This window comes from Strongylocentrotus purpuratus, unplaced genomic scaffold, assembly GCF_000002235.5.
Source record: "Strongylocentrotus purpuratus isolate Spur 01 unplaced genomic scaffold, Spur_5.0 spur5_scaffold_6, whole genome shotgun sequence".
NCBI lineage: Eukaryota > Metazoa > Echinodermata > Echinoidea > Camarodonta > Strongylocentrotidae > Strongylocentrotus > Strongylocentrotus purpuratus.
This window is the reverse complement of record NW_022145612.1, coordinates 27,297,512-27,322,410: the sequence shown is the minus strand read 5'-3', so window position 1 is coordinate 27,322,410 and position 24,899 is coordinate 27,297,512. Positions and strand designations below refer to the sequence as shown.

The window sequence follows — 24,899 nt, the reverse complement described above, 5'->3', positions numbered from 1 at the left end:
TAAATGAGATGGCGCTATTCAATGCTTTAGACCCGTTAAACAGAGATTAGCCTTTGTTGGTTGTAGCTAAATACACAAGTCTGGACTGTATGTTGCTTTGTCGGGCAGGAACATGTTATACCCTTTGCTCACGAGGAGTCATTGTTTGATTCCCCGTAATTATTTGCGCTAATGAAGCCTTGTAAGGCAATTAGCGCATACACCAGAAAACAAAGCGATGTTTACACGGTTCATTTTGCATTAACATTTAGTTGAACAATATCACTTTCACCTGTTCACACGGCATTCGAAAAGCCTTAGTTGCTGACGCTATCCTGTAACCCGGTGGTGGTGTGATAGATGATTCTTGGACTCGATGCGTTGTCTACAGAGTGACATCAGTACAACATTTGAATGCAAACTGAAAAGTGCAGGCATGGCGCTGAATTACTGTCGCTTACATGAATAGGTTTGATTAGTCTATGTAATAATGCGACTGAAATGACGCCTCGTATTTATCAGGCTTATTAAACAGAGCATAACTCTCTCCTTTTCCATGGTTTTCCTAACAAGTGAATAATGGATTTACATAAATAAATCTACATATTTTACGTAGCACAATGCATTTCCCAGATACTAAATGAAGAAAAAAATGCATTCAAAACATTTACTTTACACCATAACAAAAGTGAAGGCTATCATATTTGCGGACAAAGCTATCCCTTTGCAACAATACACTCAATGTTTTCTACACAAGATATGAAAATAATTCAACACTTAACACGCAGTAAAACGTACTCATAACTGACCAATCAAACCTAACACACAATATTTGCAAACCCAGCAATATTATACAAAAATTCTACAATAAACATGGTAAAGTGATCCCATCTATCAATAAAACAAAATTTGGCTAAATACATATATGAACGTGTATATCTCTATCTAAATAGGTACAGACTACTCAAATTTTCCATATAAAATGCAAAGTAGTATGAAAGAAAAAAAAAAGATATTTGTTTATCTACTCTTGCAAATACATCTCTTTTCAATAAATACTGATCTATAATCTTTTTTATTTGGTCTCTTTACAAAATATTTCAGTTATTTACATATACAAAATATTTACAGATTATACTTTTTACATTGTATCTCGGAGAAATATGACATAACACATATTCTTGCAAAAATGAAAAAGTAAAAGTTTTATGTGTGCTAACATTTGCCATTTGTGGTCTGTTCTTGATTATTATTTTCTCTTTTCACTTTTCACTGATTACCCAATGATCATGAAATCACCTTTTTCTAGATTTAATCTAGAAAAAGGCGGAATCCTCCCGACACGGAGGGCCTTAATATGTAGACCTATTGCAAGTTGTATTGATTTTTCCTGCGCTCTCAAAGCGGGGATACACTGGCTTCAATCTTAAGTGGATACACCACTATAAAATATATGTAAGTTTACTATGTTTAGATACTAATCAATTCTCTCTCACTTTGGGTACTCAATGACAAGGAAAATATTAAATTGTCGGTAGAATTTCGTCCCTTACATTCATATATACGAAGAAAGACAGCTGGAATAAAAGCATTCTTTACAAAAGCACAACTAATTAATGTAAATTATACATCTCGATATAATTTGCACCAGGTCTTTTATCATATAAAAGGCTGCACTTAATTCATTGCATTTGGTATAATGACTTAAACAAAGCACGATGACTGAAGAACGAAGAGAGTGCAATATCCAGACTTCTCTGCTAAACCTGTCCAATCTTTTCTTGAGAATCACTCACTGCTTAAAACCTACTACTGGACAGGTTCTTTCTTTAATTTGCTGAAATATAGGGAGAGGATGAGAAACGAAATTGGACTACCTTCTATATATTTTTTCATTTCATAATGAAAGTCGTGCAGGGGAAGTAAGACATGATGCGAACTACTTACGAACCCATTAAACCAAAATAAAAAAAATAAACATGCAAGAAACAAACTTATATGCTTTACCAGATTTATATAGGAAGTTTGAGAACAAACACCTAATACCAGAGATTAAATCGGAGTGAATAGGAACTACCTAATAGCTTATAGACATGCTAAAGGCAAAGGTTTGGTTATTACCATGCAAGGCTGAAGCCCAATGTTGACAGTACTACTGACACCATACAATACTCCATATCAATTATGAAGCATATGATAGGGAATGTTGATCGTTAGTTTATTTTGATTTCTTTTTTGGAATGATTTATTCTTTTGAACATTTCAACAGTATTTCTGCATGCACTTTTGATACATATTAATGCAAATGGAAAGTAGCAGGCATAGTGCAAGTGTTTGAACCTTTAACTATCATTTAACCTATCTTCGAAATCCTTCTACTCGACATGAATATTTTACTATACATTTCTCTCTTTCTGTGTGTACTTTATCATTCGCCATTTTCTTTTCAGTATTCAGTCACCTTTAAATACAACTGCATGGCTGATTTCTCATTTCTTCTTCTTCCTCGATTGCAATTGAAAACATTTTGTCTCCCATCTGTTTTCTTTCCATGCTGTCGATTAAATGCATTCAAACTATAAGTGTCTTTTATATCATTAACTTATCAAAACGAAAAATATACATTTTCGTTCTCAAAATCATCAAAAATCAAAATGCAAACTCTTTTTTTAAAGATGCGTCGTTACGATAATGCATCATGCAGCATTGCCTCTCTACCTGATTATAATAGCGATGATGATGATGATAAACAGTACCGTGACTAACGGTAGCAATAAGAAGATATACCAACGATGAAGCGGCCAAGGCTATATCAAGAGCAAGACAGGACACAGACAGAAATTATGATGACAAATGTTAAATATTATTAAAAGGCGAAAGCATTATAAAGGGAAGATCTCTCCAATTAGTTATATAAAAACTGTCGAACGGCAAATATAAAAAAAAAAAAACGCAAAGGAATTGTGTACTATCTGGATATTACACATCCGATGACGATCAGTAGGAATATGATGATGGAGACTAGGGTGACTAGTATCAACCAGTTACTCCAACCCCATCCAGCCTGAAAAGGAAAGCAAAATAATTACAAATACGAGTGTTAGTCTCTCATAAAATTACGCAATGAGATATTAGTCAATAAACACAGTGCAATGTATTCTACTTTTTTGTTTACATCAAGTATCAAAAATATTACTCTCGTCATTTTTTATTCGGTTGATAAATATAATCTCTTATGATTGGTTTTACAAACTATCCCGCCATTAATGGTAATTATAAAAAATGTCTAAAAATGGGATTTTTTTAGAAAGAGTGGATAGGAATTACTCAAAAGATAATTCGTCATTTTAGATTGCACCAAGGTATTTTGTAGTGGATAGTAACATAATCACAGACACCAACTCCTTTTCAAACAAACCAATCCTTACCTACAAAAAGTATGTAAAGAATCATATATATTGATCCAATGTATATTACCTTCTTTCCGCTCTCTTCTGGCACTCTCGGGGTATCTTCAAATACTTCGTATGGAGTCATGATAACGTCCTTCTCCTCGTTTGGCATCGAATTCAAGAGTCTCTCCAGCTCGTCTTGAGTAAGTGGTTTGTTGTTCACCATCGTATAGAATGTTGTGTTTGTGTATGGGCTCCTAGAATCATGAAATAACATTGAAACAAAAATAGTTTGCTGGATTTATAATTTACATTTGTACATTTGAATAAACTTCTTTAGTTTAAACGTTGGACATGTAATGTAAAAAATACACCTCATATTACAGCATTTTCGGAGTTACATGCATCGATTCACCATCACTGTCAATCAAAAGGTACATAATCATCTGCTAAATTTCACCAAAGCATTACGAGATGGAGACGGGTTACGTCGGGATCGCCAATTAATTACCCATCTCATCCCCGGCAATAGTCTACCTCACTTGGTGTCACGACCCAGGTTGGTGACCACTGCTTTACGGAATGACATAGTATTTCAATTTTAGCGTTGAGCTGGTAACCTTCCTTTTTACAAGTTTATTTTAAGGAGTATCGATATATGGATGTTATGATGGCGTAAAATAATACACGAACCCTGAAAGTTGGGAACTTTCGTTCGAAGACGCAATGATGACTACTTCGATGTTTTTAGGCTCTTTGAGGCTATCTCCATATGACATCTTGAAAATTTTGCTCAGCATCGTCGCTACATCCACCATGTTGTTTGTAGGATGATGATTCGTGAGGAGGATGTTTGAAGAGATAGACATCACTTCTGTTGAGTAAAAACAAAATTGGGAAGCGAATGAAGAAGCATTTTGTTTAAAAAGTAATGAATAGTATTGATCGAGCAACAGTACATATCCCATAAACTCTGAGAATAGAACCAGATATATATTTATCTTTGCCTTTTGTCGGTGGTTTTTTTTACTTAAAGTTTATCTGTACTAGTATATAGGAGGGATTAGACCACACTGCAAGGTCACTGGACAGGTGATTATCTCATCAACTCAGCTCTCAAATAAAATAAGAAAAAGAGGATCATGGGGGACTAATGGTCACCTATTAGGCATTGTTTTCTATATAGAGGGAGGAAGTAGCTACAAGTAGGACAGTGTGGCTTTAATGAATAAAAATCCCCTTACTGAGCCTTTGCTAAAACAGTTTACCGCTTGTATACTTATCAATTGATAAAAACCAAATTTCTTCACTTTACATTCATGCCTTACCCATATCGCAATCGGTCCCTACGAAGCCTTCGTCACACAGGCACGTGTGGATAACTCCTCCTTCAGGACTAAACGAGACTGCACACCGGCCATTAACACAGGATGTGCCACACAGCCCAAGATCCAAGGATTCGCAGAACACACCGGTGTAGCCTAGAGGGCAGATGCAACTGTAATACAATGTTTGTAATGGACAGAGCTTGAAATATCATATCAAATTTTACACATGGAAACTGAAATATAAGCTGTTAATTAAAAATGGCTTTTAATTCCATCAACATTAATGTAAAGTAAATGGCACAGCATCACTTGTATTTAAAAGCTAAAATTCGCCAAACAAGTAAATGCCCAGTTGTTTTGTGAAACAGGTATAGTGATTCTGAATTATTATATTTTAATCGATTCTAATATTATGTGGAACAGAACATCCAGAAGGCTTGCCATTAGTATTGGAAAATAGGAGCAATTATATTTTATTGTACAAATTAGGTGTGCTTATCAGTTTTAGGTTTTACCTCGTCCCATTTTCAGTGCTTGAACACGTTGCGTTGTTTGAACACGGATGGCTGATACAGAAATCCAAAACAGTCTCGCAGAAGTTTCCAGTCGTACCATATGGACAGGCACAGGTGAAGCTGTTGACATGATCCAAACACGTCCCTCCGTATCTGCAAGTGACTGACATGCATTCATTCGTCTCCACCTCACACTGAACACCTTCGAACCCAGGAAGACACAGACAATGATAACCGTTGATCTCATCCACACACGTATGGTTCTCACGACATGGTGACGAGTCGCATTCTTGTATGTTGATTCCACAAGTGATGCCCTCGAATCCAGGTAGGCAACGGCATTGGTATGAAGCGATTCCATCTATGCAGAGACCTTCATTCTGGCATGGTTTAGGCTGGCAATCGTCAATGTTATTCTGACATGTAGGTCCGTCGTAACCTTCCTGGCAAGAACACTGGAATGAATTGGTGAGATCCTGACATGTACCTCCGTGTTGACAGGGGATACTGCTGCATTCGTCGATATTGACTTCACAGTTCATGCCTTCAAATCCGGAATCACAGAGGCACTTGTATCCATTAACTAAATCAGTGCAATTGCCACCGTTCGAGCAGGGTATGCTAGCGCATTCATCGGTATCTTGCTCGCACAATTGACCCTCGTATCCCGCCGTACAATCGCATGCGAAATTATTCACTTTGTCAATACACGTGGCGTTGTTCAGGCAGGGGGAGTTCAAGCAATCGTCAATGTCAGTTTCACAGTTCTTACCTTCATAGCCATGTCTGCATAAACAGATATAGTGATTAACATCATCTAGACATGTTGCATCATGCCTGCACGGGTTAGGTGAACAGTCGTCTATGTTTTCTTCACATGTTTTGCCAGTGAATCCAAGTGTGCAATGACATGTGAAACTATTGATACCATCTTCACATGTACCATTATTTAAACAAGGGTCCTCTAAACACTCATTGATGTCGGTTTCACACGTTAACCCTGTAAAGCCGAGGTCGCAAGCACACTGATATCCGTCTACTTGGTCTCTGCAAGTACCTCCATTTTGGCAGGGGTTACTAATGCATTCATCAGCGTCGTTGTCGCAGCGAGCTCCTTCCCAACCATCCATGCAATTGCATTCATAAGTATTGATCAAATCTACACATGCACCTCCGTTTTTGCATGGATTGTTAAGGCATTCGTTTATATCAACTTCGCAGAATGTGCCTTCATAACCTGGTGCACATTGACAATGGAATCCATTTATTTCGTCCATGCATGTCGAGCCGTGTTGGCAAGGAGAACTTTCACAATCATCGATGTCAATCTTGCATCGGCTGCCACTGAAACCCAGAAGACAATCACAAGTATAGTTATTAATTCCATCATGGCATGTACCGTTATTGAAACACGGCTGACTCGCGCATTCGTCGATGTTAATTTCGCAGAGCGTTCCTACAAACCCTGGAGTACACTCACAGTTAAAGCCATTCACCTCATCAACACAGGTAGAGCCATGTTGGCAGGGTGTACTTTCGCATTCATCAATGTTATGTTCGCAGTGAACACCATTATATCCAGGAGCACAGTTACATCTGTAGGCGTTTGTCAAATCATGACAAGTAGCCATGTTGAAGCATGGTGAACTACTACATTCATCAGTGTTAACGTCGCAAAGAGTTCCTTCAAACCCGGGTTTGCACTGGCACATGAATCCATTGACCTTGTCGACGCAAGTAGCACTATTCTGGCAGGGCAAACTGCTGCATTCGTCTACATCGGTTTCACAGTGAACACCAATGAAACCAGGGATACATTCGCATGTGTAGCTGTTGATTTCGTCATGACAGGTTCCGTTGTTTAAACAAGGATGACTTGTGCATTCATCAATGTTAACTTCACACATGGCTCCCTGGAAACCCGCTTTGCATTGACAATGAAATCTATTAAACGCGTCCACACAGGTGGATTCATGTTGGCATGGCGAACTTTGACATTCGTCAATATTAAATTGACACTCAATTCCATTGAAACCTGGAGTACATTCACATGTATAGTTGTTGATGCCATCGGTGCAGGTGCCGCCATTTTGACAAGGTTGGCTTGTGCATTCATCGATGTTATTCCCACATGTTAGCCCGTCAAATCCACTAGGACAAGTGCACATGAAGCCATTAACTTGGTCAAGGCACGTGCCACTGTTTTCGCAGGGATTACTGGAGCACTCGTCGATGTTATTTGTACAGTGAATCCCATCGAATCCTTCTGCGCACTGGCAACTGTATCCATTGATGTCGTCCAAGCAGGATGCTCCGTTACTACAAGGGTTACTTTGACATTCGTTAGTGTTAACCTCACAGTACATACCCTCGAATCCTTCCGTACAGACGCATACAAAGGCATCGATCTTGTCAACACATGTTGAATTATTGATACAGGGATTGATGGCGCAGTCGTCCGTGTTGCTCTCACAGAGCAAACCGTGAAAACCATCTGGACAATGACAAGTAAATTGGTTTATGCCGTCGTCACATACGCCACTGTTTAAACAGGGCTGACTAACACACTCCGCAATGTTTATCTCACAAAATGTGCCACTGAACCCTGCCGCACACATACATGAAAAGCCGTTCACCTCATCGAAACATGATCCTGCGTTTTGACATGGGGCACTGAGACATTCGTCAGTGTTTGTAAGGCACAATGCTCCTTCGAAACCTTCTACACAGTCACAAACAAAATCATTTATCAAATCCCCACAAGTGCCGCCATTTTGACAAGGATTTCCAAGGCATTCATCGATGTTGTTCTCGCAGAGGGTGCCGTTGAACCCTGGTTGACAGATGCATCCAAAGGAATTCACCATGTCCTGACAGGTACCTTGGTGCGTGCACGGACTACTGGCACATTCATCAATATTGATTTCACAGTGGACTCCTTGAAATCCAGGGTTACACTCACAGGTGTAGCTTGCTATACCATCAATGCATGGGGAATCATTTTGACACGGTGACGAGAGGCATTCATCAATGTTATCCTCACAGAAGATGTTCTCATAACCAGCAGCACAGGCACACTCAAAGGAATTTATGAGATCGTTGCAGGAACCACCATTCTTGCAAGGCATGCTATCACATTCGTCCACGTTTACCTGACACAGGTCTCCCACAAAGCCTGGAACACATTTACACTCAAAACCTGCAACCTTGTCTTCACATGTTCCCCCGTTTAAACATGGAGAGCTCGTGCATTCATCGATATCAATCTCACAGTCTCTTCCTTGATAACCCGCAGCACAAATGCAACTGTAATCACGAATACCATCCTCGCAAGTAGCACCATTTAGACAAGGATCACCGATGCATTCGTCTATAAGGACCTCGCAGAAACGACCTTGGAAATTCTCTGTACAGGTGCACTCAAAATCATTGAGTTGATCTTGGCAAGTGCCACCGTTCTCACATGTTACACTGGTACATTCGTTATGGTTGTTTTCACACAGAGTACCTGAAATTGAATCATGGGAAACAAGAAATGAGTGAAATGGCAAAGCAAAATACATCAACTACTCCTTACAACTCCAATAGTCCTTTCCATTATGTTTTGAAATGTGGGAACATTACAATGACGTGATCATGCATGTCAGGTAATCAGGGACAATTTAATTTTGAAGTACCTGATGTAATCCGAACATTATTTCCGTCCTAAAATTAGGCAATATTATGGGTATTGATATTGCCCCGTGAGTTAATGTCTTGAAATTCTTTCCTTGCGTGATATGAGGAGGATTCGATCGTTTTAGTTTACCTGTATCGGAGGTAAAGGCAGTAATACTGCTATCATCATTCTTAAATTGCCCTTTCTCACATCGTGTTAATAATTTGTTAATGATTTTAGTTCCCTTCAGGTGGTTCTGCGCTATATAAATCTATTATTATTATTATTATTATTATTAAATAAAATATTAAAAAAGCAAGATACCACTTACCAAAGGTCCCTGGAATACATTCGCAACGGTAACTGTTCACCAGGTCGATGCATGCACCTCCTTGTTGGCACGGGGATGATGCACATTCAGCTATGTCCTATAGAAGATATGCAGCGAAAGAAATAGCAAGAGAGAGAGAGAGAGAGATAAAGAGGGAGATCATTACAATAAACTAGATTACCACTTCGATTAATTAACAAGAAACAAATACTTAAGTTTGAAATATAATGTTTCTGTAATCATTGTTTCCATGGATTTTCCAAATTTTTCATATTCGTTGTTATACCTATCATACCAATGTTTTTAAAACAAAATATTCATATACCATATGATTGACGTTTCCTGATAGATACATGTACAATTACAAACGTCATGTAAATCCCTGATTAAAAGCAGATTCAAATGTTCATCAAATTGTTGCTATGTCTGATATTGAAACATAGGCTATACATGTAAATTTCGATTCCTAATGATACCAATGATTATTTTCTCACCTCGTCACACTCTTTGCCGCCGTAACCTGGTACACAAAGCTTCTTACCCGTGAATGGTTCACAGGTGTATGTAGCACTATCCACACAGTAGATATGACACCGAGGGCCAAAGTACCCATCTCCACAGTATACTCTCATTCCTGTCTTCAACCTGTTGAAAAACATAGCATTACGGTTAAAAGTTGGAATTAAACCCGGACATCTGGGACGGCATTGTATTTATTAAAAAGATAAATGTGTTGCCAAAAGCCATATTGTTAAATGTATCGTGCTTTGTTGATTCTGCATGGAATATGGATAAAAGCAACCCATAAAGCTGTGCGATGTCGGGGCCCGAACCCACAACCTTCCCATCTACAATCGAGTGTTCAAACCACTCGACTACAAATCAAATATATTAATGGGTCATAATACTGCATGGTTTAAACTATCACGTGCGGGATTTTATTTTATTTTATAGAAAGCTTTCATCAAAATTATTCTTTTTACATTTTTCTTTATAATTCCTATTCATTCATTTCACATCAGCCGTTTGTGGATTCATTGCTCGCATAAGTTGATGGTAATAATCATCCCTTTTGTTCCATTTTTTATCAGAGAGCAACACAAAATGAAGAAAGAAGGGAGGAGTAATTCGAAAGGAGGACACCTTACCTTGCATCTTCTATTCCAGACAGCGTGGGTTTCCATTGGACAGTGTACGCAAGGTTGGGGTCTGGGTAATAATTGATATTTTTCGTCAAAATATCCACTTCTTGCTCACCCACTACGTCGACGTCCCAGACGCGCACCTTGAATCGAACGCCTTCCTGAGATAAACACACATACAACATTGTCATATTAATATACAAATTATTTTGTGATATAAGGCACCCATATGCACATAACTTACGAAGTACACAGGACAAGCTGCATTTAAATCTACCTTACACAAACACAACAAAAAACTGTTGGAGATTGCGAATTTTCTTTTTCTTTTTCTGTAATTTAAAAAAGGTCCAGCTGCTTAATCAAATTTCTGCACGAGAAGAAACAGAGGCATTGAAAATGGTCAATGCGGTCAACGGTCCATCCCATCTACGACTGTAAAGTGTATTTGAAAGTCAGATGAAAGTATTTTTTTCAAGATCGCCCTCAAATGAGATGTTTTGCACTTTCGCCTTCGTGAAATTTATTTGAATGTAATACACCTCGTAAACGTTCGTCGCATCTTTGTTATATATTTCGTATATTCTACATCATTACGCCTGGCGTTTTGAGCACACTTACACAATCGAATTAACTAATCCAGGAGATGCAATTTGTGATAAGACCACGGAACACAAATTCTATAATTCAACGTGCATATCATTAACGAGATTGCTTTAGTGTCTTGCAAAATGTACACTTCTACCCAAGATTACTGTCTGTCTTTGTAATAATAATAAAATGACGTTCACAGAGTAGACATCACGTGATCATTAAGCTGTAGGCATTGGGCTGGCAAGACATGAGCTCAGTTTACAATTTGATGGCATATGCACATGGAAAATGAGGCTGTATCGGGGCATACTTGAGCATAGCGTCTCTTGGGACGATTTCGCAGCATCGATTTCTTTCAAAAATAATGCAAAATATCGACATGAAAAAAACATTACAATTTTGAATAGAAGTTTAGAATTTCAAAAATAAGATAACATGAGGTATTTACTTTCATTGCTTCCAATAGATCATATTTTGACAAAGGAAATTGGCAACAACAAATTTGTTCACGTGACGATGTCATTTGAGGAAAATTACTACCAGTATATTTATGAAGGTAGGGTTCACATGGCTTTTTGTGTACTTCATTACAAAAGCTCCTCAATTACTAGCTCTTTCCGTTCTCTCTCTGTATAAAAAAAATGTGACTCATGTTGCATATGATATATTTTTAATCCCCCGTCCTAATTCTGTTTAAAATCAGAAGCTAGCGAGGTGCTGCGTACCCTGCGGACCTAAAGGTTTCTCACTAACAACAGCACATCAGGTCTGAAAGACGCAGCGTTACATGCTGGGTCTATGTCATTGTCCTTTCGTAAGGTTCTCCTCTCCCCGTTAGCGCCCTTAATCGCTTGCCAACTCTTTTGAATGGCATAGAGGATGGGATTAATGAATTCCTTGTCTAACGAGGAAACTGAATAAAGTTTATAATATTTGTGTCCAAGTAAAATGAATTGCACTATGTTTAAGGTTAATGTTTTTTGAGTTAGCAGGTGTCATCTTTTTTTCCCTTCATTGCAATGTAATTTAATGAACACTCGTGTTATTACAATAAAGGAAAACAAGCTACTTCGTTGTATCCATTCAGAAACAATACAATAGACATGATTATTCATGGTTGTACATTCGATCCTTTAACATCACTCACAAGTCCAGTAAACCGATGGTCGACAAAACATGTGATCCGTCATCATTTTACTTGGGCGAACAATTACGTTTAAAAGGTATATGGTTACGGTTAGGGTTCCAATCGGGTTTGAGGCTTTACGTTTAGGGTTAGTGTAAGGTATAGTGTTTAGTCCAGTGTTGAAGCTAAACATTCAGTGATTAGGAAATTGACCGCGCAACAATAATTGCTGGAGCATGTGTCGCACATCCACAAAGGTTGGCCATTCTTGATAGAGTCTTTTTTTTTCTGTTGTCGGTCCGGTTATCGGTCTGTTGTCGGTCTGTTGTCGGTCTGCTATCGGTCTGTTGTCGGTCAGGCGTAAGCTTCATCGGAATGACTGAGATACAGCGATATATTATGACCTACCCATGCATCAGGTATGGAGATAGTCAATGGATTCGGAAGACTGCTGCCATCTTGCATCAGTAAGGAAGTAGGAAACGTGATTTCATCCGAGTTGTCCACTATCTTCGTCGTATTCGCCGAGAAGAAAGAGCACAATGTCATGTCGACGTCACTGTAATAGATAAAGATGAAAACACAAACACATATGAGATTTGTAAGTAATAGCAAATGACGCAAGGCGACATTTCGATTGCATTAAAACCTATGCTTTATTATACACCATAATAAAGGAGTGGTCTTGCTTACGAAACGCGCACCCCCCCCCCTTTAAAACACAATTTTCTCTTCCCCTGCCGTCTCCAATTCTCCACGATTAGGGTTTAGGGTGACCTTCCCCATCCCCACGATTCGCCTTCGATTATTCAAATATTACATTATTTAGGACAATGTGATTTTGTTTTCTTCCTCATAGGCTAGTACTGAGTAGAGACATAGTTAGGTCATTGGAAGTTACACCAGTTCATATTTAAAATTCCTGGAGCATCGAAATATTTCCAAATTTTTCCTCAGCCACACAAATGAGACTGAAATCAGACCGACTACAGACCGAACGAATATTTACATCATCCACAATGGCCCAACCCTGGTCGGGTGCCCTTGACCTCAATATTTTAAAGTGATTATCGTCTCATTTCTTTGGTAATATATTAATTTGCTTGCTGTATTTGCTATTTTTGCTATTTTTGCTTGTTTCACGTTGTATAACATCTTATGTCAAGGCCTTCTTGCCCACCTATTATTACCGTTACGTCTTCTCCATTACAACCACTTCAACCAAATGTTAGTTTTATTTATGAGAACCTATAATCTACAAGCTGAGCTTTTTAATAGGTTCCTCACATTTTACTCTGTATAACCTTCTTTCATTACAATTAATTTCGACGTCTTTTGAAAGAATTAATTATATAAAGTGACACTTTTAGTATATTTCATATTATGTTCTAATTTTGTCAATTATGTAAATTCTTGTTTTTGTGAAATGTGAAACAAATAAACTTGACTTGACTTGACTAGTTTAGTGGTGTGACTGAGACATCAAAAAGATTGTATGGGGGAGAAAATATGAAGATCCATGCCAATGGACCTCTGCGAGGAGCACATCCTTGCGCTTAATTGTCACAACCATCTCCCATCAATACGCTATGATCATTCTTACCTCCCCGGACGAGAGACGCAGATCTCGAACCTGTTATCACACTTGTCTCTGCATACCTCCGATCCACCGGCATCGCAGCAGTCCCCTCCACTCAGTTGGCTAGTGGGATTATGGTAGCTCAAGAGTGACAACTGAATCATGGTCACCCCTGCTACCATTGAGAGACTCTGTGAGAGGAGAAACGAGAGGATTGGACATGGTGAACTGAAATCATGAGACCTAACTCTTTGATAATAATTATTGAACAATTTTCCCGTTAAAACAAACATGTTTTCAGGAAAACGAAATATAGAGAGCTAAAGAGAAACAGTGCAATACGCTCAACTTTTTCTTTTTAAATTGTTACATATTAAATCCCTAATAAATGGTCTGTTGTTATCGACATAGTAACTATGGCCATTTCATTTATGATCAAGAATTTTCCCGAAAGAGTGATAACTTTATATATTATTACAGACGATTTTTGTTTTAATCCCTGATTTAATACAACTTCCTCTTACCGATGGCTCGACGGTGGCTCAAGGTTTACCTAAAGGCCGACAAATGAGGCTTTCGCGGTGCGGCTTGTTCATGATGATCTGACGATTGACAGGATTTCAGTCGCAATTGTTTGTTTGTTTTTTTGTTAATACCAGTTTGCGTTTTTTATCAATCTGCGGTACAAATCTATATTGGAAGATAACCGATGATGAATTGACCACATGACTTGTTAACTTTTCATGGCTGACTCAGGGACAGGGGGTGTGCATATAATTATAACCCCTGGCATATTCGTATCTGGTATACCCTAGTACAACAACGTAGGCCCTTATTTGTGCCCCCCCCCCCCCGGCAGCAACCTTAGATCCCCAAAAGGCACTTGTTTTTTTGTTTTATCCGTATGTCGCAGATTTTACTGAATTTTTCAACCCCTCCCCCAGGAATTCTGGATGAACTTCACTGCGGCATTGTTTTATCTTCAACGTGATGTGTCACATTGTGATGAATCGTCTCACCGTCTACCCATGGTCTATATCGTGTAAACGTAGACGTGTGAATATTGATTTTCTCCATATGTTGAACTATGTTATATTGATACTATGTTGTAAATATGTTTGTACTCCCATACCCCGAAAGGGGGTCGATAGAGTCAATAAAATCTAATTAGATTAATGTCTCTAATGATTACTACAAAGTTGGGTAGATGGTTACCTGGAATTCAAAGCACAGTTCTGTCACTACCGTAGACAAATTGTTTAAATTTCACCCCCCCCCCCCCCCCCCCCCTCTAAGTTACGTCTTTCTCTACTGCTACGGTTTTTCATCTACAATGTCTATTCATCAGGAACCAATAATAAATAAACATTGTTTTTCCATTGATTCCTCACATTACTTAATCTATCATATGAATTGAGTTTCATTGAGACGTGCTCATACTACATGTATATTAGTTAGTTCCTCTTTTCTCGTGCTATTTCCACTATATTTATTCGTTTCATTGCATATGTGTTGTGATATTATTATTTTTGTATTATGTTTTGCATGAGAAATAAAATCATTTGAATTAAAAAAATATAAACATAATTTTTATTTTATATGTCTGTCTATATTTTTGGTAAAATGTGGAAGAAATCAACTTGAAACTTGAAACGGACGGGCATATAATTAATAGGAGTCAATCTTGTTGTAACATTAGTGATCCAATGGCTTGTTCTCATCAAACAACAGGATTATTATAATAATAATAAAGATAGATTTATTGAGCGCATAATAAACCGAAGTTTCTCTATGCGCTTTACAAAGTAAAAAAAAATCAAGTACAAGTATATTTAAATAGTTACAAATTAAGAACGAAATATAAAGACCTTAAACTAAAGACATGTAGCTAAGAGAATTCATTGCGAGCAAAGTTAATACAAATAGCAAATACTTATGACAAATCAATTAGAGTAGCATATTCAATTATAATACATAGATGAAAAGTAATGTAATTAGGAATATACCCTTCATTATCCTATCAATTAAATTCATTTTATTCACTGACCATCTTTGAAATTTATCAAATGCAATACTACATGTTTGCCTGCTACATCAGAGCCATTTCTAAGAGGGGACTTGATATATCACATTTTTATTTGATATTATCCTAAAAGCTCATACCAAAGGTCTATTAATTGAAAATGTACATCAATTTGTAAGATATCGTTCTTTGTCTTATCGAATCAATGATTGTTTTCAGTGTCGGTAAGTGCTCTGACATAGCGTTTCCAGACATTTAAGATAGGTCAGGCCAAATGTAGATAATTCATCTGTTCAAATGATCACTGTTTTTAAAAGAAATATTAAAAAACGGAGACTGGCAAACTATTCCGAGGTGAGAAATATCCGTTGTACTTTTGAATTTGTTTCCATTTATACCAGCCGCTCTATATTTTAATCGCTTGTATTTCCCGAAACAAAGGAGTGGTAACATGTGCAGCAGCCCACAAGGTCTGTGCATCCAATATTTCCGTTTTTGCGGTTTGGGGGTGATTTGTTCTTTTATCGACCCCTTTCCGTCTGTACTTGAGCTTGAGTTTGGTTGAGCAGATAGTTCATGGGACAATATAGATTGTGATGTTCAGAGTAATTGAAATAGACATCGTAGTCGGAGATTATAAAGAAGTGATTTTATTTAATTCAGTTGTTTGCATCACTTCAAGTAGGCCCTAACTAAATATATCACAACATGGACAAGATGTTCACAAATCTATTCTTGAACTCTGAAATATTGTGACAACATGATAGTTGGTCCTGCATAATGATAAACATGTGCTTATTTGGTAAAATTCGGGATGTTCGGCATAGCAAACTTAAGGACCGTTTAACTTCCGGGTGAAGGAACTTTGCACTGGTAGAGCTATAATATGTGCCAATCGGCGTTACTACCCTTAAAACATGACTTTGCAAAAACTATTTCAATGAATTGTTATCAAGCAAAAAACCAAGATGCATAACTACATGCTGAACATACAGATATAGAGATTGGATAAAGGATAATATTGAAATTGCTGGTACTTAATTAACATTCTTTAACAGAAGAAAAAAAGCACACACCAAGGCCATGTAATACACATGACAACCTTGCGATTTTCAGTGCTGCTATACTGCTGCTATTTAGGTGGGGGTGGTTCTTTGGGGGCCTTTTTGCCGCCAAAATATTAATCGGAGGATAGGTCCATGGTTGGATGTTCATGTGAAACAAAGTCGGGCCATACACTACCGTCGGTAACTTTCTTCGTTCCAATGAAGTCATATCATAAATATGACGACAAAGGGTGGGACTAGGTAGGTCCCGTTTAAACACGCAAGAATGATTTCGACATGAATATAACACGTTATTAGTTCACGCTTGACATCCTATGAAGGTGATAATACGCAAGACCTGTTCTGGTCTCGTTATTACCACCGTTTTATCAGACATGGTTGAAATATTTCATGTAATAAAGCGAAAATGTGCCCTCCTAATGTTTCGCAATCCATACGAAGTCCCCTCGCGCAGCATTCTCAACATGAACTTGAACATGGCGTAAGAATTTAATTTGATGAAATCCTCTTCGCTGCCAATGATGTATGGCAAGAAAAGTGCAGGAAACAAAACACTTCCGGTTAAAACCTCGAAGACGATGACGAAGTCTTATTGTCGTTGATTCTCTTTGGAATTCAGAATAATAGCATCCTAGAAAAAACATGCCTGCAAGCCCCTCCTGGTTTACATTAGTATGTCGCAATCCTACTGAGATCGTTTCTAAACATTAAACATACGACAGCCAAACTCTTGGAAGATTAATCTATCATGGCCTTTGTCGAATTAAATAATTGAAAAGGAAAATCATTTGAATAATGTGAGAGACAAGAGATGCCTTGAAAGGATAAGACTTTCCTGTGAAACCTACTTTCGATCTGTTATTCCAAGAGATGACTGACAGATTCACACATGAGATATGTATTATTGCTCACCTGAATCCATGGTAAAACAATAGATCATTGCAGTCACGAAATTATTACGAAATTATTATGAATCATAATTATGGACATACATCATATAAATTGGACATACTTTTATTCCGATAATAATGATCAGTAATGTAATCGTTACGTATTTAATGTATTCATTATAGCAAAGGACATTGTACGAAACAGGGAATAAGGATGTAGGAGGAACAGTAATAGACCCGGTTCACAGTGTAGCAATGTTAAAGGCCCACTGTACTATATGTAGCTACTTGCTCCCTCTATATAACAAACAATCCCTAATCGGTAACCATTGGCCCCCATGATCCTCTTTTTCTTATGTTAATTGAGAGCTGATTTGATGAGATAGCCACCTGTCCAGTGACCTTGCAGGGTGGTCTAATCCGTCTTGTTCACTAGTACAGATGGGCTTTAAAGTGTAATAACACGAATATTACCAATATATCCAAAGCCACTTTATTACACGAGTAAAATGGAAAGGTATCCACATTAAAATGTGTCTAAAGTTGCTCGTACAAAGTTGAAACTGGGGTTAGAGGTCTTCATATTCGAGCTTTGACAATACTGGTTATTACCTTATAGATGTATGTTTTGGTGAGTCACCCCCCCCCCCCTCCCTTGAATGTGTTTAAATGATGCCCCAGACCTCAGCTAGACTCAGTACAAACAGTTTAATGTCGGTCAACATTACACTTGACACTTTGTTTCCCATCTTCTTATTCTTATTCTCCCTTCTCCCCCTTTTTCTTTCCTGTCTTTTTCTCATCCTTTTCCCCTCCTCCTCCTAGTATCATTAGGTTAGTATTTTATACAAATTGTACTACTCAACTTTGCTTGTTTAAATATGAGAGATCCGCTCAAAAATTTAATGTTGCGACATATAGAATATTTTTCCCAGTATTGACTCGTTAGTTTTATTTTTTCCTCTTAAGAAAAGAAACGTTTCCCTTTAAAGACTTTACCTATTGGAAACAGGAGATAGACGCTTCGTCGTTAGGACTCTACGGGATAGGATAAGGTAATACCACATTTCCGTCTCCCAATACTCGGGCTTTAAACTTGCGCCATTTTTGATGCAAAAAGAGCCCTACATTGTGCTCAGGTTTACTCCCAAGATTCTAGGACTCCTAATCCACATCACTCGTGGATGGATTAGCGCGGATAAGCGCATTAGGATGAAGGAGGAGAAGAACTAGCAGAAAGTATGTGTATATTATATTGATACAGTCTTTCGAGGAAACGACTAGTACAAGGAATATCACCTTGAGATATTGTCAGGTGGACATATCTCAGTTCAAAGGGTCGTGTCGCATTTATTGGCAATGCATGCATTGTGATGGATATACAGTTAGAGATTTCTTCATGCTTACCTTCGTTTCTGCTTATGTTTGCATTGAAGGAATAACCCCAGAGAGGGATGTTCTATTTGTTTTATTAATGTTTCACATTCCACATAACAAGATTGTATCATACATATAATTTGAGAAAATGCATTTTGAAAAAATGATAGACATGATTGTAAGACAGAGAAATAATATTGTGAAATATTAGGAACCTAGTAAAAAGCAAAGCTTGTATATTATGGGTTCCAGAATGAAATTCAAAAATATTTTAACTGACTTCGAATAATATACCATTAACTATACCATGTTTACAAAGGATGATGATCGAATATTGATTTTAAGTCATCTCGGCAACACATTAAAAAAACATATAAAAATCAACTGATATCAGTAGAGCATGACCAATAAAGGCTCGTCAACAAACAGAGGATAAGCCAGCACGGATTACCTCAAAGTTAGAATAATCATCCAGCAAAATATTAAAGGATTTGTGATGTCATATCAGACAAGGTGTATTATGTTTGATGTATCCATAGGATGTAGTAAGTATTATGGTTTAAGTATCACATCCAAATACTTGGGTACGCTTAATATAGTTTGGATAACACCAAGTCAAGTCATGGTTGTTGACTTGAGTTATTATCTTTGGCATTTAGAAATGGAGCACACAGTTGAAAATACAATCTTGGCAAGGGAAGTAGATAGGAACTGATTTCCATTTAAAATCCACGTTCCAAGTTGAACATACGTCAACACTCGGTTTCCTGCGTGAAGCGATGTCTTTATTCAAAGGGATAAACACTCTTCTGGCTTTGTCTTTCAAAGTAATCTTATACAATGATTTAAGCGTACAAGGAACTCGATACATAAGAAATGATAATTCAAGAGTAATTAATGCCAAAATCTATTTTAAAGATATCGATGAAAACCGGAATCGATATCTTTAAAATATTTCGTTTTCTTTCTTCATGACAGGTATATAGATAGATGTATCCACTGTATGTATTTTTGTTAGAATTATAGGAGAGACCCAAGAGTTATAGCGATTCTCCAAGTCAAAGGTGACGCCAAATAAAGACTTGTGAATATGGTTATGTTCATATATTCGATTGACCACATTACAGACACGGATCAGCGGATGGTCACGGCTGGACAGCCAACCATTGCCTTGTAATTATCACCCCTTGTCTTTCATTAGATTCGGTGATAATTGCATCTACCAAAGAGACACAGTTAGAGACACCCGATGTCATCACTTCAACCATCAACGCTGCTCTTGTATTCGTGAAGTTATGTTAACGAACGATAATCATCTATCTGGTGATAATCAAAGATTGTTGGACAGCGTGACAGATAGAGAGGTACGGAGTGCACCTGTAATCATAAACAGTCTACCGTGAAGACACATACCCGTCTTGTCTATCAGTACGGTGTACAAAGACTGCTCTATTATCTAGGTCACATCCATGGAAGTATGCGACGCGAAATTGATGCGCAGATCGAACAACATCTTCACAATGCCAAAAAACTGTCCATTTCCATGTAGTTTTTCTTTTATGAAACTAAGTTTTGTGTGTTTTTGTTTGTCTTAGTTTTCAAATCAATAAGTACCGCTTAGGTTTCAGTTATGTGCCTGCAAAGGAAACAATATAACTATGATAATATCTCTGGCACGTACATACTCTCTAGTGATATGTACTTCCACTCACATCTGGGTGTTGTGATATTCACATACAACTATGTGAGTTTGAAAAGTATCTATTGTTCAATCTTTAAAAACCTGGCGAGTCTTAACATTCAAAACTTCCACACAAACTTTACCCTATACTGTCTTAGTAATCAAGTAATATTCTTAAAGATGTCCTAATTATTCAAGAATACTCGAAACCAATTAGATTAACCGCATTTATATCAATCTCGTTTTGGTTTTGTATGGTTTTAGTTCAAGGTGACATCATTATGAGTTTATGACACTCCTATATATACCACGTATATTCCACACAATATGCACGAGAGAAAACAATAATCACGTGTTTTATATTATAGCTTACAAATCTGAATTATGACTGAGGGGCTACTGTATGGTTGATATATAACGCCCACGTGTTCTCATGACATTGTAAATCGTTGGTCTAACAGGAAAGGGGGTGGACCACACTTGCACTATAATCCCACGAGAAAATTGGAACACACCAGGGAAGTAGACAAGACGAGTTCAAATTTTCATTTTTAGCACACCTCTTTGTCATAATAGATCGTCTAGAAAGAGCTGTACAAACAAAAAGTAGCTATTGAGTTTTTCCGCTCATAGTAGAACAGGTGAATGACTTCCTACAGAGCGCATCAAAATAGAACAAAGCAGCAAAAAACATGTCTTCGATCTTGAATATCTTCCTAAGTATTAAATCTTTTGTTTTAGGGAGAAACATTATACTTATCACCGCTCTCTAAGCATATTGAAATTGATTATATTCTCACGGTCATCTCTGACATGTTTTCGTTTAGGCCTATTATATATGCGTTTATAAATTCGCCTAAACATTTTAGTTGTATCTCCTGACAAATCTTTCCATTATAAAAAAAATGTGTGATTTTATGAAAAGGGAAGAGAGACAGATAAAACCGTATAGAGAAAGAGAGAGATGGAGAGAGAGAGAGAGAGAGAGAGAGAGTGAAAGAGAGAGAGAGAACAAAAAGATGCAGGAAATTACTCGATAAGGAGTGAGTGTGATAGAAAGAGAGATATATATATATATATATATATATATATATATATATATATATATATATGTAAACGGGGCGAGTTGAAATGCGTTTATCAGCTGACTCTTTTAATTGCATGTATCTTCCATCCACTGACCGTCACAGTGATCTTCAACCTTGTGTCTCCCGTATATAAACATGTTAAAATCAATACATGATAGCTGGTCTATTCACCCATTATTTATTGTATTTACATCGAGGACGTACACAGTGGAATCCACTATTTATTGTATTCACATCGAGGACACACTGGAATCCAGGCATTTGTATATTCTACTAGTGGCGCCTTTTCATTGTCAGTCCGTAATGGTTCGTAGCAATGTGTACATAAGCGATAGTTCCATATATAGAGATACAGAGGCTATTCAGAAAAATAAAAAAATGAGATAGCATAGCAGATGCGAATAGGTCTTGAAATGGAGAGGCTTTAATTGTCAGTTATTTTTATTTGTGTGAAATTAATTTGTAGTTCTAAACCGTAATGAAAAATGTAAAGGCAATATATATACACACACAAACACAAACACACATAATATATACATATTCAGTTAATCAAATGTCAAACAATAACTGTCAAAAAATACATAACATATTTTATTCCTCAGGGACAAATTTTGAATACTACCTTGAGATCTTACATACACGTACTTAAAACGTAGGTCACGTTTCTAGTGTCGATATTCAGTTTGGAGATTTGTTTGTATGCGCTTTATTACACAGTCTCATCAAGGTAGCTCAATGTAGCATGAGCAAGTACCGCCATTTATTGTTGTTGCTATGAGTTTAATTATATTTAAAATACAATATCAACACGAGAGGAAAATTCAATCTCATATTCAATTACGAAATACCCATTTCGAATCTCACAAATTCTCGAATTATGAGTGATATCAGATTCCGCTAGGACCTATATGTTATTTGCATTGTGTTTGTATTAGAAAGCAAACAGCCATCAACCTATTAGTAACGCGACGTTACAAGCGATCGCCCATCACCTTCGAATGCAATTTTTTCTTCAGGTTTTCAGCGGGAAACTCAAGAATTATTATATATATAGGTGCAAAACCCATCAGACCATCAACAGATGGTTTTCAAATTAGTGACGATACTACGTACGATCGGGTTCATTAGCGCATGAGCTCGCTACGATATTCGCAGGAAGCATCACCAAATTAAAGGTGATGGCATCAATCTGCAAATAATATGCATAGAGTGGATAGTTTCTCACATGAAATGAACACTATCTTATGTGTCATCATGAGTGAATTGTCCTATTAAAGAAAGTTTTATCAATCTATAACATTGTTAAATCAACCCTTCGCTGTTAAAAAATGAAATGAATTGAAGTCGATGGAACTATTATCAAATAATTGTTGTTTTTATTAACTCTTCTGACCAATGGACCGTCCAAACAGTCATAAAGGATCTTTCAAAGAAAAAGGTGATTTCATTTTGTTGTCATCTATTGCTTTCTTTATTCATTTATTTTCTTTCTTCTCTTTTAAGAGAGCAAATAGATGTGCTGCCTCTGAGCAGGCTATGAGGCGCTGAATACTGTAATTGGTAACATACATGATCACTGCCGATGCATTATAGTCACTTTGTCCCTGGAAAAGGCTTACTGATCAGAAACGAAAACTGTTTCATCGATACATCATTGTAAATGTTGAAATTCATCTGAATCAAAGCAAATAAAACATTGATATTATGGCATTTTAATTGCAATACATACATTTTTTTTTTTACTTCTGTGAGTCTTACTCATGTGGAAGCGATAATAAATGTGAGTCATCTCTCTACTCATTTTAGCAGATATCCCAAGAATCTTCATTTTGCCGTCATCTAATGATAATAATCCTGAGGATGGGCCGGTGATTAAGCTATTAATAATGGATTCAACGTAGATCAGCCCCTCTTCCTGTAAATTAGGTTAGAGGACCACATCTGAATTCGACTCATCCTCTACTCTTGATTTTAAACCATGTTTAGTTTCTTCTTTTCTTAGCTCTTCTAGATATATTTTCGGGAATACGTGGTTGCAATGTTTGAAGAAGAACTATTTGAGATGTCGGTATACAATCTTTCAAATATTCGGTTAAAACCCCAGGAGATCCATCGATTAGAGAGAAGATCATGTGCATATAATTATGGAGGCGTATGTCTATTAACTAAGATGAAATATTGTAAGTTCCTTCTAAAAGCAAAGAGGAAATGATAGCAAATCAATGCGTAGAATAGTTTGCCAAGTAGAAATATCAAATATGCAAATTTGCTCTGATCATGCGCGTAACAGCTGCACTGCTAAAGCCAGGGTAATTATGCTGCATTATTGTAGAGCGCTTAGAGACTTCTGACAAAGTAAGTGTTAGGCGCTATATAAGCACTGTAATTATTATTATTACAATTATGTAATATGACTAATAAAATCCTATGAAAAAAACCTCGTATGGATAAAATCTTTAAATTTGCAATATCATCTGTCAACGGGGAGGGGGGGGGGGGGGTACACGGCATTAATCAAGGATGGAAATTGATATAAAAAAATATATGACAATATCATCTTCATTGTTAGGTTCGTACTAACGCTGAAGCTATTTCCTATTTCCTATCGAGGAACTATAGGTGACGAACAAGAATTCGAGTAAGACACCCGCTGCATTTCTTTGATATTTTTTCTCCAATTCGTAGAAAAAATTATTTTGTGGATACACATCCTCTTCAAGAATTCAATCTGCACCATGTTATTATCTTTGACATTCTTGTAACACGAACCTATGATTTATTATTAAGCTTTTTCGTATTTCCGTTGTGTGGTTTGAGATTTCCTGGCATTAAAATATGTAAGTATAGAGTTGGTATGTCATGTAAAGCTGATACCAAGACCTGGTGAAAATGAAGCGGTAGGAAATGATATCAAATCCTCTACAAAACTATGCTAAATGGTATTACCTTCAAGAGATCATGATAATGAACGCCACCTCTTAAAATGATTGAAGATTCAATAGTGAATAGGTTTATATGTCAAATCTGAAATCTAATCATACCCTGTCATAAATGCTATATAAATAGCTGAAATTTCAAGATAATTATTGCACCGGATTTCTGGAAAGTTTTTGCGATCGTGATGTTTGT

General features: G+C 37.1%; 1 protein-coding gene across 2 annotated transcripts in view; it reads right to left on the bottom strand.

The window, feature by feature from the left end:
- Positions 1-1,658: 1,658 nt before the first annotated feature.
- The window catches only part of LOC100892166 (fibropellin-1), a 31,747-nt gene continuing 8,506 nt past the window's right edge, over positions 1,659-24,899 (bottom strand). The window contains exons 2-12 of one of the 2 annotated variants that reach the window (XM_031000451.1): positions 13,669-13,835; positions 12,474-12,624; positions 10,352-10,506; positions 9,698-9,848; positions 9,204-9,300; positions 5,215-8,722; positions 4,700-4,869; positions 4,065-4,245; positions 3,457-3,628; positions 2,698-2,786; positions 1,659-1,816 (exon numbers count right to left, since the gene is read on the bottom strand). In XM_031000451.1, the coding sequence (XP_030856311.1) occupies positions 1,789-1,816; positions 2,698-2,786; positions 3,457-3,628; positions 4,065-4,245; positions 4,700-4,869; positions 5,215-8,722; positions 9,204-9,300; positions 9,698-9,848; positions 10,352-10,506; positions 12,474-12,624; positions 13,669-13,835 (4,869 nt within the window). In that variant the 3' untranslated portion in view covers positions 1,659-1,788. Of the gene's footprint in view, positions 3,044-3,456; positions 3,629-4,064; positions 4,246-4,699; positions 4,870-5,214; positions 8,723-9,203; positions 9,301-9,697; positions 9,849-10,351; positions 10,507-12,473; positions 12,625-13,668; positions 13,836-24,899 lie in introns of both variants that reach the window. The other variant, XM_031000452.1, reaches the window with a different exon arrangement.